Raw genomic sequence first — 14,916 nt, forward strand, 5'->3', positions numbered from 1 at the left:
TGGCACGTCCCGTTGCAATTCACACTTAAGCGTAACTTACCTGTCGAAAATGCACGATGTTGTAAGGATACCTAGCTAGTGACAGCTAGAGTTGTACGATGACTCGGTTAATATAGTACACTTCAATACAGAAGTCTCGCTCTTTTCGCTGAGACTGTAGGTTGTAATATAGACAGAGTGCATAGGACTCGCTCGAAGAAGGACAATTCTATGAGTCTTTGCCCTTCTTGTCTCTCCGTTTGCCCATGTTCCGTACCCGAGGAACCACAACCCATTTGTTGGGGTTGTTCTTTCTCCGTGTCTTGTAACCACCTTTCGACTGAGAGTATGAGTTAGTAATTGAGCGCTAAATTCGTCTTCGAGGGACGAGGTGAGCCATACCGGTGTACCCCAAGGACTTGTTGGGTGTCGGTTACCCTTGGATTTACCACGACCACCACCGTGAGGGTGATCCACTGGAGGCCAATAATTAATATCATATTTGACATGAATCTGGATCGCGTATCTAACATACCTTTGTTCATTGCCACACCACGTACTGTTGGTCTAATGTTCAACCATCGGCTTCTACCAGCCTTACCAAGCTGTCGATAGTGATGGTGAGGGTTACTCGACACGCCTATAGTTGCACAGGCATCCTTGCTGACTCTCCGAACCTCTCCGCTCTGTAGCCTAACATTGACATATTTACCCGTCATGACCTTAACTCCGTCGTCCCTTACCTCTTCTTCCTTACTCTCAACGACAGCAAAGGTCCCCGCACTTCGGCAGAAGACAGCACCTCCCTTTGGGTGAGAACCGACGTTGTATACCGGAGTTCCAACGGGGATAAGGTGTAATGGCAAGCAATTTCCACGATGTGCCGTCTTAGCAGCCAGAATACCCGGATCGATAACTCCACCCATACTTTCGAGAAGGTCCTGAGGGATACCAGACCGATAACTTTGCACTACGTCTCCGGCCCTCATACCCTCGGCTGCTACGATGTACGTTTTCTGGCCGGTAGCTTCCTCGGTGAGCAGCGCAATATGCGCGCTACGGTTCGGATCGTACTCGATTCGTTCGACAAGGTGGGGACCGGCAAGCCAGCGGTGGAAATCCACCGTCCTTATCCTCCGCTTGTGGCCACCACCACGATGCCGGACTGTAATTTTCCCGTTGTTGTTACGGCCACCCTTCCCCATACCCTTCTTGGGGAAGGTTAATGGAAGGAAGGGCCTGCCTTTCCATAAGTGATCGTTGATAGGTCGCTTAAGGTGTCGCACACCGGGTGTTCTAGGTTTGTATGTACGTAGGATTAATGTCGATTCCCTTTCAGACTTGAGTCCGGACGGCGCGTGCTGCCTCACAGGTTTAGGGGGGGCCTCATCGTCCTTAGAAACCCTGGGCACATAGTCGACACCGGGCTTGGAGGGACGTGGAGCCTTGCGAATTGTCGCATAGCCTCGGAGGGGCAGACTCAGAGTGCATTGGCAATTAGCTAGCACCCTCCGGGCTGAGACGGACAATATCCGCGGCTGTAGCATTATATCATCTCACAGCTAACGGTGGCATATATGTCGACTGAGGCGCACTCGGCAGAGGAAAGCTAGGCCGGCCTTGGAGGTTGGGAACTAAAATTCAGAAATTGAAGCTATTCTGGAATTCAAATTCTTCCGAGGTCAAGGGTAGAGGCTTGGCATTATAGGTAGCTTAATTGAAGATTTCGTTGATCAGCCGAGTTTTTGCCAGTGTTGAGGCTGAGGAGTTAAGGATTATGTAAGGCGAATGAGGCTGAAAGTTTGTTTTACATACACTAATGATTCAGGACATGAAAATCATTAGATTCAGCCACATCTTGCTGTGAGTTGTAAAGTACGGATGAAGTATGAACCCTTGCAAACACGGGATCACGTCAGTGGATTGGTCAAGAAGAAGTGAATCCTCCGGGTCGGCGAAGTTTGGCCAATGAAAAGACCGTTGCCCCTCCGTTGCTTCTGTTGATTCAAGTGGGCTTGTGGGGTCAGTCACGTATCCAAGGAAAAAAAGAAGCAGGTGCGGGTCCGTAACAACCGTCGCCTGGTGGCAGACCCATTTTATTATGTACTGTTGTACCGTGTGGGATCTTTAGATCGCGTCTTGCAGTGATGGAGCTACCGCAATTCTTTAACCAGTACCAACCTCTCTCCTTCAAGACTCTACTTAACCTACTCACTTTACTTACCATCTTCCATTCTCAAAACACACAATTGAGAGGGCCACTCTGAACCATATTACCTCCCTTAAGTACCAGTCTTGAATCTTCGTTCACTAGTTTCACTTCAAGAGCAATAGCCTCTCCAATATCCAACATAGTCTAATCGGCATTTGACTTTTGGTGGTTTGAGCGAGATTGCGCGCGTGTACACCAGAGATTCTCAGTTACTACCGAAGTATCAAGAACTATCAAGGCCCTAAAAAACAACAGCTTGAACAGGGGTGTTCTGCCCTAGAAGCTGCCTTGAAAGCCCCCCCAAATTCGCGCTAGGGTACCGTGTATCTGCTACGTGCAGTGCAATAAAATAGGTACGTGCAAACACATCCCTCACGTCAAAGTTACGGGTACCTCCACAACCACGCTTTTACTTTCGAAACCCACCCAAAAGCCAAACATTGGCCGCACTCTTCAAAAACATCACTGTTCCCTCTACTCATCAACAACATTCAATCATCCACCTTACAACCTTACCTACCTTTTCACGAACCCAATTACCTCTTCTATTTTCTTTCTATCCCTCATTACTCCACCACCTTATTCTCCAATCACGCTGCCTACGAACGTTTCTTACTAGCATCGCGTCTTGTCTTTAAGGTTCATTGCCTATTTTTGCATTTGCACTATTCAGCGCTTGATCTCTAAAGCTTGTTGACATACACCCTCACCCTGACCCTTTCAACAATCAATTCATATGTATGAAGTGTTTTTTTACTCTTATCGCAACTTATTAGGTTTTTGCTTGTTGTCCTGCCAATACACAGTCGCATACTAGTCACCATAGGTGACAGACTACGCGTATATAAGGCGGTAGCTTCACAGCATTCCCTACATATATACCCACCCTGCATATATGCACTGCACGTCCATTCAAGCTTTCGCTGACCTATTCTTTCAGACCTCCAATCTAATTGTGGTTTCTAAACCAAGCGAACTCACCCGCCTACAAGATGCCTCCGGTAAGTCTAGTTATTTCACCGACTCTTTCACCGATCACGACTTTTATCCACACTTGACGCTATATCGCGTTATTCAACACAATCTAACTTAACTTCTCTAGGGACGCTCTGTCAGACAGCGAGTCGCTACCAATGAGAATGACGAAAATGCAACTGCAAATGCTACGCGTATGACGCGTGCAAAGGCTGCGGCCCTTGATCTCGATGTCACTCAGCCGGCCAAACAGGCCCTTCAGTCCAAGAAGTCCGCAGTCAACGCGAATCCTACCGCCCAAAGAAAGCGCGCCGCCCTTGGTGATGTCAGCAACGTTGGAAAAGGGGAGGCCGCTGAAGTCAAGAAAGCTGCTAGCAAAGTTGGTCTAGTCTCCAAGGCCGCACAACCTACAGGAATTCAGAAGGCCACTGCCCGTGCCACTTCAACTCGGTCTGCTTTGGCCGCCAAGGAGGCGAAAAAGCCCGAGGTGAAGCGAGCAGGATCCGGTTCCGGTGCCCTCGGTACAACCCACAAGAGAAAAGTCACATCATCAACAACAATCAAGCAAGATGTCCTCTTAGAAGAGCCGGTTCGCAAGAAGGCTAACACTGTGAGCAACGAACCCGCGAAGCTCGAACGCCCTGAATCCAAGTCATCCAAGCCGGATATCGCAGCCGAGAAGGCCGCTCAGAAAGAAGATGCTTCCTCCAAGGAGGAAGTTGGTGTTGTGCTCCCTGAAGGTGTTAAGGATCTGGAAGAAGAAGGTCTAGATGACCCTGTGATGGTGGCTGAATATGCCCATGAGATCTTCGAATACCTCAAAGACCTCGAATCCAAGTCGGTACCCAATCCTGATTACATAAGACACCAGGACGAGCTGGAGTGGAAGACGCGAAGTATCCTTGTCGACTGGATGATCGAAGTTCACACCCGATTTCATCTCCTTCCCGAGACTCTCTTCCTTGCTATTAACATTATCGATCGATTTTTGTCTCAGAAGGTTGTCCAACTAGACCGCGTCCAACTTGTCGGTATTACAGCCATGTTTATTGCAGCCAAGTACGAGGAGGTGTTATCACCTCATGTCAGCAACTATAGAATGGTATCCGATGACGGCTTTAGTGATGCCGAGATCCTTAGTGCAGAGCGGTTTATCTTAGAGACATTGAACTACGACTTAAGTTATCCGAACCCCATGAACTTTCTCCGACGGATCTCAAAGGCAGATGATTACGATATTCAATGTCGAACTATTGGAAAGTTCTTAATGGAGATCAGCATTGTCGACTACCGATTCCTGGCGTACCGACCCAGCCATGTTGCTGCTGGTGCCATGTATCTTGCTCGAATGATACTCGACCGTGGTGAATGGGTAAGTATTTATGTTATAGTAACTTATGTTCGTAGCATATTCTAACTCCTATTAGGACCCCACCATCGCCTACTATGCCGGATACACGGAAGAAGAGATAGAACCCGTGTTTGAGCTTATGGTCGATTATCTTGCTCGTCCTATCTGCCACGAGGCCTTCTACAAGAAGTATGCTAGCAAGAAGTTTATGAAAGGTATGTGATTCTGTATGGCCACGTTTATTTACTTTACTAACGACCAATAGCTTCATTGATTACGCGCCAATGGGCTAGGAAGAACGCCCCTATTTTTGGTATCACGGACACAAAAATATCTGTGGACGACCTTTCGTCGCTGGAGCCGGATTATTAATACATACCATTCAATTGCACTATGATATTCCTACGTTAAGAGCCTTACTGAGTGTCAGGATACTCAGGGTCTCGTTGGATGATGGCCTTACGATACCAGCTTGCATGACGTTCGGCCGATGACTCTCATAATCTTGATTGCGGATCTTACTCCTTGAGCTGATGGACGGTTTTAATCCGGGCGTCTAATTTCCATACCCACGAACAAATCAACTTCCAGATGCTGCCTGGAAGTCTTTTCATTATACCAGACCCCCCTGGTTTATGGTAGCTTGCAGCTACGTTGACACATTAGTCTCATATTTCCCCTGTTGTGTGCTAGGCACACCACACCACATCACGGTAAAAAAGTCTCGGGCGTCCAGAGCTGGTGGCGTTTTGCCTATTTACGAAATTTCTGGTCACTACCGCTTGCTCGGCGGCTATCGTAATGCTCTGCTCGGGTTTCGCGAGCTTGGTTCTGTCTCTATGAACAGAGCCTCGCCAGCTCAGCCTGCTACTCTTCTCCGAGAAGATTTGGTAGACGGCCATTCGGAGCTGGCTGTCGATAGGCAGTTCGGAGGGAACTTCACAAGTTGTACATATTATACTGTTAAGCGGTTCGGATTAGACCAGGGGCAAAGGCTGGGGGGAGGGGGGGGCTGGCAGTAAGATTTGCGTTGCATTAATCGAGGTTTTTCATTAACGTTAAGACTAATTCTTGTTTTCGTGAGACTGCTTGTGATGCTTTTGCCTATTCTCAAGTGAGAATTATTGATATGATTGTAATGTTTACTGATGATACCTTGGTTGTGAATTTAGATGTTTTAATTTTACTATTACCAACTGGAGGATAGGGGATCAGTAGATTGGGACGTACTTGTTAAAATCATTCTTCTACTTTATTTACCTATAGTTAGTGCGTTTACTAATGAAATCAGTGGCACTGTAACTAAAAGGTGCTATCTACTTAACTACCTGTTTAGGTTTTCCGCTTCTTACTCCTAAATACCTTAGCCAGCAGTCCTTTAACACCCATGGGGCCCCATTCCTCGTCCCAGCGAGCGAGATATGCCCTGCGCTCTTCAAGGGCCTGCCGTCGAGCAATTACTCGCGCCTCTGCCTCTCGGGTCACAGCGTTGCGTTCGCTCGTCATGCGTAGGAAACTGCCCATCGAGGGCGGTGCGCCGGTGCCGCCGGTGAGTAGCCAGTATGTTAGCGGAAGAGGTTTGTCTAGCTCGGGGTCCTGAGGTTGAGGAGTTGCGGGCTCGATATTTGGTGACGGGTTGGAGATTCCTACTTCGGGGGTGGGGAGTAGGGCTGTGGCTGTGGCTGGGTCGGAAGGCTCTGGGCTGGCGATCTCTGGAGGGACGGTTGGGGGTTGGATGGTGCTGGGTAGGGGAAGCTCGGATGTGTTGCTTTCGGGGTTGTTGTTGTTGGGATTGGTATTCTCTGGTTCTATGTTACCGGGCTCGGGGTCTATGTTGGTGGTGTTGGTGTTGTCTTGGACTTCACTGGTGCCGTTGATATTATTGTCGGGGTTGGGTGCAGCATTGTTGTTGGCGTTCGAGTTGATGTCGTTGCCAGCATTAGATTCGGCTGTCGCAGACATCGTAATGGTCTAGTATAAGTTAGTCGTTATGATGTCTCGTGACTACATGTCTTTTCAACCGTATAATAGTTTCATATATGAACTTGGGAGAATTATACCTACCAGAACTGAAGATCCGCCTGATAGTTGTAAGGTTAGTTCACGCTTCACGATATAAGTGTATAGCAAGAGAAGGTCAGTACATACCGAAAAAAAGGGGGGGACAAGTCTTATGATAAGACTCTTATATATGTCATTAAGGAGCATGTTTGGGATTCATGTACTACTATCCCATGACTACCATCTGAAAATAAGGGTGGTACTTTATTTTCATAATTACTCATCTTATAGGCTCTACCACATCAGATACCTCTAAGTTAAATATGTCTTATATAAGTGATCATATGTCCAACTACCTTAAAAATCCCAAACTCTGACTCTTTTCCTGTGTAATGTGAAGTCAAAAGTGTAAGTGATATAATATGAGATGAGCAGAAATATACGAGTCGCCATATTTACTAAGTTAGTACGTGGTCACGAGTGTCAAGTTGGCAATTCAGCAAACAAAGTCACTTTCAGGGGTTGTCCATGTCACATGACCAAATGGTCTACAGCACATCAGTCACCAAAGAACAACATAGAGAGTTTTGTGTGTGATGCCATGTATGCGATGCCGTAGGTAGTAGCATTTTCACGTACAGAGGGCACATATATTGATAGTGTGAAGTCTCGTCATTATGCACTTAGCCCTGTTGGCTGTACGTCCGTTGCCCATCTCCCCTAACGACGATGTAGACTTCTTACAACTACCAATCTTCCCAACAATAGTGTCCAACCGGATAGGTGTCAAGGCATCCTATCCACATGGCGTAGGTCTGCCAATAGTCGGTGTTGGGGGGAGTCTGCGGTTCCTGTTTGTCGTACTGGGTTTTCCGACAAGGAACTCCTACCTAAAGCTAAGTAGCTAAGGTATTATGCCTGCAGTAGATTATATTAGCATATATGAATGACGTTATACTTTGGTAGGATGGTATCACTTACAGACTCGCGCAAGTAGCGCGCTATGTTACAGTTCTCAGACGAGACGCTCCAGTTTGGATTGTCTCCCAGTATATAGGGGGACGGTACCCGCTAATGACTGGTTTGAGGACAGTCGGTAATGCCCTCGTAGTCTGAGCCTGCCTCGGCGTGCTTTGCTCGCTTTGAAGGCCGTCCTCTTGGGGTTGGGCTTCTGCGAGAAAGCTCGAATTCGGCCATGCCAGGGACTAGCTTGGTGTCTATCCAATCCTCGTCACCGCTCTCCCTAATCGCGTCGAGATCTTTGTCTTGATTCTCAACTGTGGTGGCGCCTCTCTTACGAGAATTTGGCGTCTGATTTCGGGATTGAGGTGTTGCAGGTGATTTGGTATTGGTGACGTTTTTTTGGCTAGGTGGACTATCTGCCATTCGATGGAACTCTGCAGCAAGGAACCGTCGGACAGGATCCTTTTCGAAAGGCAATATCCGTCGAGGGTCATCGCCGTTGCCGACGAACGTACCTCCGGAGTAAGACTGCTTTGCCCGACCCTCCTTTTTGCTGGAGGAGCGAGATGGTGTGCCCCATGCTGAAAGGCGCCAGTCTGGTCGGTGCTCTGTCATGCGTACAAAGTTCATGATATTCCGTCGCTCATAGGGATCTTTGGAAGCCGATGAGCTCATCCTGTCTGATGTAGGAGAGTCAAAGGGCGACGGCCAGGTGGGCATCTTAGGCATTTGGTAATGCTTTTCCAATAGATCATGGCCCGAGGGTGAAGTCAATTTGACGTTGTCTTCATCGTCGAGTCCGTGAGCGATATCAGGAGTCGAGCCCCGACGTGGAGTCGTACGAGGCAGAGAAGGGAACCCATCAGACGAGCCAGACGAGCATTGTGGCTCGGGCGAAGGTGTTCTAGGCACGGGAGACATAATGGTAAATGTCTGAAGTACTAGAGATTGAGACTGATGAATTGATGTCAGATTGGTGTTTCTGGATATCAATTGAGAGAGCAGTCAGAGATGGAGATGGTGTTGTAGAAGAAAAACTCGAGAGGAATTTCGCAGGGGGGGAGGCTAGATATTTATATAAAGCCAGGAGGTCTGTACAAGGAGAGGTACAAACCAGCTGGGACGTACCAGCGAGTATATACAACAGGTACGAACATGGTAAGAAGGTCGGGTGGTTGGTACGGTATAGTTACAAACCCGTTACAATCAGCTTAAGTGGTCTGTTCACAAGAGAGGCGCGAAGATGCATTGGTAATCTACGCGGTCTATACATTAGAAAGGTACAAACATAAGTGTAGGGTTGGCGACATGTTGGTATTAGTATGTGTCGTACCTGAGTACCTAATGTATGTACCTTGGTAGATAGTATAGGTGAATGTTACGAAAAGACTATGTGATGATGTTGGGAACATGTTGCCTTGTTGGTTGTTTGTCTGTGCATGGTTAGCACGGGGTCTATACCGACGATACCTTCGTCTCTCCGACCGGTGCTTACTCGCTTTGTATTAGGGAACGACCCGTTGACATTAGTCTCCCGAACGTAACCCACGCTGCCTTATCCCATCTAGCGAACCTCCTGATATCCCCCTTGGTATTTTCCTTAGTACATCCCACACAAGCCATTCCCGGCAGTCCGCCGTTATAGAAACACCAATTGTTTGTCTCCAAGTTCGAAAGATCCAAGTCGTGTACTTCTGTAGAGGTTGTGTGGGTAAAACAAAGATGCTGCCGTGGTTGTTAGTGTATTATATAATAGAAACTAAGGTCCAGATGAGTGACTTACCCTATTTAGCGCCGTGGCGCGGATGGACTCGAGGATAAGCTTGCAGGTGACGAGCTTATAGGGGGTCAACTTGTCTGTGACTAGGAACCGGATGACCAGTAGCGCTGTCGGCTTCGGGGGTTGAAGGATATCTCTTTGTACGTTTCTTTGGCGGCCCCTGATCTATTGCGCTGGGCCGTCCGTCATCTACCTGATCGTCGTGGCTATCTTCCGTATTTTCATATTGAGACGCACTTCGCTTCTTTGTAGAACGGCTTGCACGCCTTTTCGAAGAGGTTGTCCTGCCCAAGAGCTGAGCGCCCCTAGGGTTGTTGTGCTTACGAGAAGTACTAGGAATAGAGTCTCTAGATCTAAGATTGTAGAGTCCCTTTGCTAAGGATTTTCGGGCTGGGTCCTTCTTTGGGACTTCCTTAGCTGTGTAGTTGTCGGATGTCACGTTTGGACGCGATTGTTGTTTTCGGCCGCGCCGAGGACAAGGTGATCCTGGTGCTGAGGGACGGAGAGGTGGCGCAACACTAGGTAGGTTGGTAGGTCTTATCTTCTGCTGCAGTTTGAGATGCCTCCGGCAAGTAGAATCGCTTCCGGAGTCAGAGGTGGGCAAGTAGAATGGGGAGGGCTCTCTAAACTGGTTGTTGGAGCTAGGCGTCGGTAGCCCCTTAAAGTAGTGGTTTAGTATGGCACGACTGGTGGGTGAGACTGGCTCTAGATTTCCATGGTTGAATCTTCCATTCAAGGTGCTAAGAGAAAAAGCACGAAATTGGGGTGTCTGGGTCGGGATCTCCGACGGGCTCTTGGGCCGGGGAGAAGGAGTTCGCGGTGCGGAAGACATGATGATGGATGATTGTAGTATATCAAACGTCAGTAAAGTGTAAGTCGGTACGCGATTTGGTGTTTGCCTTGTAGCGAGAAAAAGAGCCGATTGAGATGAAATCTGTTTTGGATGGAAGACGTTTGTGGTGAAGATGGGAAAGAGAAACTCAAGAGAAGAGCAATGAAGGAGAGATGGCAGATATCTATGATAATTCAAAAGGTCTGTGCAAAGAGTACAAACTACCTAAATAGAACAGACCAACGATTATACGGGAGGAAGGTGCAAAAAAAAAAACCCCCCAACAAAAAAACATCCTCAGGTGGTCTGTTATCGTCCGAGCTGAGGACCGAAGCGTGCTTTTATGATATACGCGATGTAGGTTATAGTTACGAAAAGTTCGAGCAGGGCAATAGGAGGTTGAGTTCGTATTAAAAGTTAATGAGCTTTGTTAGGTCTGTGGCACGAGTATATGATAAGAGTACCTTAATAGGGTTTTACCAAAATCAAAGCCATGCTCACGATTTTCCGTTTTTGCCTTTTCTGATTTGCACAGCTGACGAGTAAGCAATGAGTCTTCCCCCCTTGCTAGATGTTCCAATCTCACATTTGACCTATTGGGGCCCTAGCCCTCGTCATTGTTGCAATCTGCTCGTTTTCGAATGTGTTAATCTCGATCATGTTCTGCTAGGTAATGTGCGAAATTGAAGTCTTCTGGCGAACCTGTTGCGATTGTCGTATATAAAATAGCCAAACTAGAGACTTTGACGCCGTTAGCGAGTAGAGATATAGCTCGAGTTTCGTGGCTGACCTTGTAGGTTTGTATTCAAAGTGATTAGTTCATAATCTGCCAACACCGGCTATGCTAACGGTCCTCATAAACGTTGCATATTCTGAATCTTCGTTCGTTAGTTACTTATCGTGTACGGAACCCATTAAGCATACCTTTATTAGATTAGACCGTGTTATGGGCGTTGATTTCTTCGTGATCTGCGTAACTTCACCACATATTATCCCTCTGTGCTGGGGATATGCCAGGCCGAGTCTTTACCGTAGCGGGCAGCGTATAGCGGGTGTACTCGCGGATGAGGGAGCTGTTGGGAGTCGGCAGGGCTATCGGTGTTCATATCCGAACCGCACAGCTTTGTACGCTTCACTGGGTATGCATCTTCCATTATATCTTCAGTTTGCCGTCCGGTACGGAAGTCGTGATCGCTATTCTCCATGTCCGTATCTGTAGCTGCGTTTCGCTTCTTGGGACGGCCGTATTTGCCAGCCTCGAGATAGTTGAGCTGAGTAACCGGATTTTCATCCAGTACGAGCCTGTATAGCTCCGCGGCGAGAAACCGCTTGCTCTTGTTGAAGGAATACGGCTTGCTCGCGTTAGATACTCCGCAACTAGCAGGGCTAGGGTTTAGGAGAGACTCCGAGGGCAAGGGAGACGGGGTGCCGAGTGAAGATAGACGATTAAGAGGGCGCTCAAGAGGAACGTAGTTAGATGTCCGTATCCAAAACTGTCTGAGATCATGCTCCCTGGCTGATGTGCTCTGGGAGTTGAAAGTTGGCGAATCGAATGGCGACGGTTGTTGCAAAAGCTGAGCTTGACGATCGGCGAGAGGTAGCTCTAGTCCTGGCATGTATTGCTTGACGATCGTTGGGGACTTCACAGAATGGCGTCGACGGTGAGCGCATGATGAGCGCTGCGGCGTAGGAGAGGGAGTTCTCGGTGCGAAAGACATGAGTGCGAGAAGCTTCTTGTGCGTGGAAATTAAGTGAAGATAATTCTATGTCGGAGCTAATATGCTACTAAGGGAAGTTGAAGAAAATTTGTAGTAGGATGGATATGAAGATAGCTGCGAGGATGGCTGCGATTAAGAAGTTTGCAAGTTCGTAGAAGAGGGAATTAGAATTTAGATTCGGCAACTGTACAACTCACAAGTAATGACCAAGACAAATATTCACAAGTTTAGGAAATACGGGGCTAAGAATGAGTGCGAATAGTTAAAAAAAAAAGAGTTCTAAGTTAAGGCTACGGTGCGTGGGTTGGTTTAAGAAAAAGGATCGTGGCCTATGCTAGGACTTAGCCATGAGGGGTGCTTAGTCGTTAGGACCTAACCTGACTTACGGCGGGAAGGTACTTGACAACATACGGCGCTGATATCCAACGACGATGTACGCCATCATACATCTCTGGCTTGCCTGTCGACCACCCCGTCATGTGACCCTCCCCCGTTAATGAGTGAAGCCCCCCCTATCCACCCCCCCGACCATTCACCAACCCCGTTCATTGACGCATAACCCCCGAGCTAGCTTCTCCCAGTGAATCAAGTGGCCTCTCTGTCGACGGACCCAGCCAGCATACATGATACAGCTAATTAGCACCGACACCAGGCTCGCCAATGCCAGCCACCTGTACTGCTCCGTACGGGGGAAAGCTATGGCCGCACCGGCGCCGAGGAGCTCAAATATGTTCACGACCGAGTTCTCCGTGCCCGCAAAACTTGACCGTTGGTGTCCCGGGACAAGTGTCTGCGTTAATTGCTGGGTCGTAAGGTCAAAGACCCATACGCCGAGCCGCGAGAACGCCAGGAATGAGAATAAGACGACACTCCAACCCGCGTTGGGTGGAACCTTTTCATGGATAATCCTCCGGATAACAGCAAATAGGTTCTCTGCCTCGTCTTGCTGTGCTGAGATTGCCCATAAAGCTAGAACAACCGGTACCTTTGTAGTTTGTAAGTATTGGTACGTTAGACATCAATATAATCGTATGGGACTAGGGACGTACGGTATTTATCATTTGCCAAGTCATACCCCAGAGCCCAAACCGCTGCAATCCTATCATGGTTTGGACATCCCGGTTTCCCTCCTGATCACCAGTGATCAAGCGAACCCCTGACTCGTCGTCTTCGTCTATAGGTGAAGTAGAAGCGTGATGATGCGTCTTTCCCATGTAATCGATACCTCGGGGAGTAATAACCGTGCTACTTATCTCGAACACAGAGCCAATAGCCCTAGCAAGTGTAATTATATTGAGCGAGTAACCTATATTGATCAGATAGGTGATGAAAGTAGCCCTCCAGGTCAGCATGTTAAAATGTAGAAGTGCTAATGCGACAGACGGGACCCAGACGGAGGTGCTAAAGTACATTTCGAAGCCGCGAAAGTACTGCCGGGTCCTTGATATCCACGATCTTGACGCTCCTTGCGTTGCCGCCGCTGGCTGCGAGGTAGGTACTGCACGTGGTGCTTGTAGCAAGGGGCTGCTATTCCACACTCGCTTCGCAGAGAAGACTTCGATTGGGATGCTAATAAGACTAGTAAGTCCCGTGAATATAACACCTAACCGAATTGATCCGAGGATCGAGATGACGGCCGAAATTAAGATAGGCGAGATTAGTTTGCAGACAAGATCAATCCTCCTCATAACAGCATTTAGGTGAGTAAGGTCATAGGGGTTACCAGCAGGAGCAGCAACGGTAACAACCCAATCTCGCTCCATCGAGATGAGATTGCCGGACGCACTTAAACGCTCGATAATACCGAACGTCACCGCGACGGCGAATCCTATACCCTTGAGGATGGCGTTTCTAGGTAACACAAACGTTGCTTGGCGTCCTACCAAGTCCTCCTGACTCAATATCAAGATCCAGAAAAAGGAGCCGAGAATAACTGAACCGCGGTTACATACGATAGTTGAGAGTAACGTGCGGAGTCTGCTGGGAGACTTCTGGACCCATTGCCCAACCGAGCTGGAGAACAAGATCATGGCAAAGTATACTACGATCATGCTGCAAGTCCGTGTTAACAACAAGCTTAGAATATGTTTAACATAGTCGGTGAGACTTGCCGTAACGCAGCTGCTACAAGGGTATCAGGATATGCGGCTGCCGTGAAGAGGATCTATCGACATGGTGAGCCGGTATGAACTTAGCCCATCGAGCCGCTTCTTCCGGGAGACATACTGCCGCGAACTCATACCCACGAGCGTTCCAAGTCGAGAAAGCATGGCTGACGTATAAATTCAGGGCTTGTGCTCGAGTGAGGCTAATCGGAGTGATACCGCCATTTCCGCCGTCGTGAGAGCTGCCATCCTCAGGTAGCTCGAAGCTACTTTCGCTCTCGGTGTCGCTATCCATTTTATACTAAGTTGTGATACGGGGTATAATTCGACTTGAATACCTAATGGAAGCGGACCACGACTACGTAGTATACTGCTAATTATTATAATAAACCATGCTGTATTTTTGGGGGTTACAATAAATTGGCCAATAGGTGAGTCAGGCCGAGAAGTTGTTGAATGATGTTATATCATTGGCGAATGCCATAATGTAGACCTATGATGCTATGGCCTTAGCGGGGCTCCGACCGTGATGGCGGCCGGTCGCCGGGGCTTTCTTATTCATTCATGTATTGTGTAACTGCCTATTGGCATGATAGGTATTAATTGATGGATTTCGACAGAGATACTAACTAGGTAGTTATAAGTTTGACGGAAATAAAATTATTCTAGTAATGAAGAATAAGCTTAATTTATAAAAGGACTTGTTGCTTGACTGTTATCGGGACTAACATCACAAAGCTTACACATCAAACTATTCAGACAAGCAAATTTAATTTGGCAAAAACTAACCTGCGTGAGCAAGCTGCATCTTGTTCATTTCCTCGTAAATATCTGGAAAAATATCTCTAAAACTCCGAATAACCTATCCTGGGGCGCCATTAAACCCCATTCCCGACCGACCCCCGTGTGCTCCGCGATTGTGATATCTTCAAATTCTGTGTCTCTGTGTGTCGTGTCCCGTAATCGTGGGGAAACGTCCTCAGTCAATAAGTCCCGTCCC

General features: G+C 47.9%; 7 protein-coding genes across 7 annotated transcripts; 1 reads left to right on the forward strand and 6 right to left on the reverse strand.

Annotated features, from left to right (window-relative positions):
- Positions 1 to 43: 43 nt before the first annotated feature.
- Positions 44 to 1,869, reverse strand: F4817DRAFT_336027 (ribosomal protein L2). Its single transcript, XM_049303080.1, has 3 exons — positions 515 to 1,869; positions 382 to 455; positions 44 to 319 (listed from the first exon to the last, which is right to left on the reverse strand). Exons 1-3 carry the CDS (start codon positions 1,524 to 1,526, stop codon positions 209 to 211), a joined length of 1,197 nt encoding a protein of 398 aa, XP_049159540.1. The 5' UTR covers positions 1,527 to 1,869; the 3' UTR covers positions 44 to 208.
- Positions 1,870 to 2,550: 681 nt separating this feature from the next.
- Positions 2,551 to 5,021, forward strand: F4817DRAFT_93654 (A/B/D/E cyclin). The gene is made up of 4 exons (XM_049308063.1): positions 2,551 to 3,192; positions 3,294 to 4,538; positions 4,594 to 4,732; positions 4,783 to 5,021. The coding sequence occupies exons 1-4, from the start codon at positions 3,184 to 3,186 to the stop codon at positions 4,887 to 4,889; spliced, it is 1,500 nt and encodes a 499-aa protein (XP_049159541.1). The 5' UTR covers positions 2,551 to 3,183; the 3' UTR covers positions 4,890 to 5,021.
- An 828-nt stretch (positions 5,022 to 5,849) lies between these two features.
- On the reverse strand, positions 5,850 to 6,479 carry F4817DRAFT_365024 (uncharacterized protein; the record flags this gene model as incomplete). Its single annotated transcript, XM_049306818.1, has 1 exon — positions 5,850 to 6,479. The coding sequence occupies one exon, from the start codon at positions 6,477 to 6,479 to the stop codon at positions 5,850 to 5,852; it is 630 nt and encodes a 209-aa protein (XP_049159542.1).
- Positions 6,480 to 7,589: 1,110 nt separating this feature from the next.
- On the reverse strand, positions 7,590 to 8,402 carry F4817DRAFT_315349 (uncharacterized protein; the record flags this gene model as incomplete). The annotated part of the gene is made up of 1 exon (XM_049300525.1): positions 7,590 to 8,402. One exon carries the CDS (start codon positions 8,400 to 8,402, stop codon positions 7,590 to 7,592), a length of 813 nt encoding a protein of 270 aa, XP_049159543.1.
- Positions 8,403 to 9,319: 917 nt separating this feature from the next.
- Positions 9,320 to 10,093, reverse strand: F4817DRAFT_315350 (uncharacterized protein; the record flags this gene model as incomplete). Its single annotated transcript, XM_049300526.1, has 1 exon — positions 9,320 to 10,093. One exon carries the CDS (start codon positions 10,091 to 10,093, stop codon positions 9,320 to 9,322), a length of 774 nt encoding a protein of 257 aa, XP_049159544.1.
- Positions 10,094 to 11,082: 989 nt separating this feature from the next.
- Positions 11,083 to 11,811, reverse strand: F4817DRAFT_315351 (uncharacterized protein; the record flags this gene model as incomplete). The annotated part of the gene is made up of 1 exon (XM_049300527.1): positions 11,083 to 11,811. The coding sequence occupies one exon, from the start codon at positions 11,809 to 11,811 to the stop codon at positions 11,083 to 11,085; it is 729 nt and encodes a 242-aa protein (XP_049159545.1).
- A 524-nt stretch (positions 11,812 to 12,335) lies between these two features.
- On the reverse strand, positions 12,336 to 14,551 carry F4817DRAFT_336032 (Ferroporti-1). The gene is made up of 4 exons (XM_049303081.1): positions 14,038 to 14,551; positions 13,923 to 13,975; positions 12,861 to 13,863; positions 12,336 to 12,796 (listed from the first exon to the last, which is right to left on the reverse strand). The coding sequence occupies exons 1-4, from the start codon at positions 14,209 to 14,211 to the stop codon at positions 12,344 to 12,346; spliced, it is 1,683 nt and encodes a 560-aa protein (XP_049159546.1). The 5' UTR covers positions 14,212 to 14,551; the 3' UTR covers positions 12,336 to 12,343.
- Positions 14,552 to 14,916: the final 365 nt, after the last annotated feature.

Source organism: Daldinia loculata, assembly GCF_022478755.1.
Source record: "Daldinia loculata strain CBS 113971 unplaced genomic scaffold F4817scaffold_21, whole genome shotgun sequence".
NCBI lineage: Eukaryota > Fungi > Ascomycota > Sordariomycetes > Xylariales > Hypoxylaceae > Daldinia > Daldinia loculata.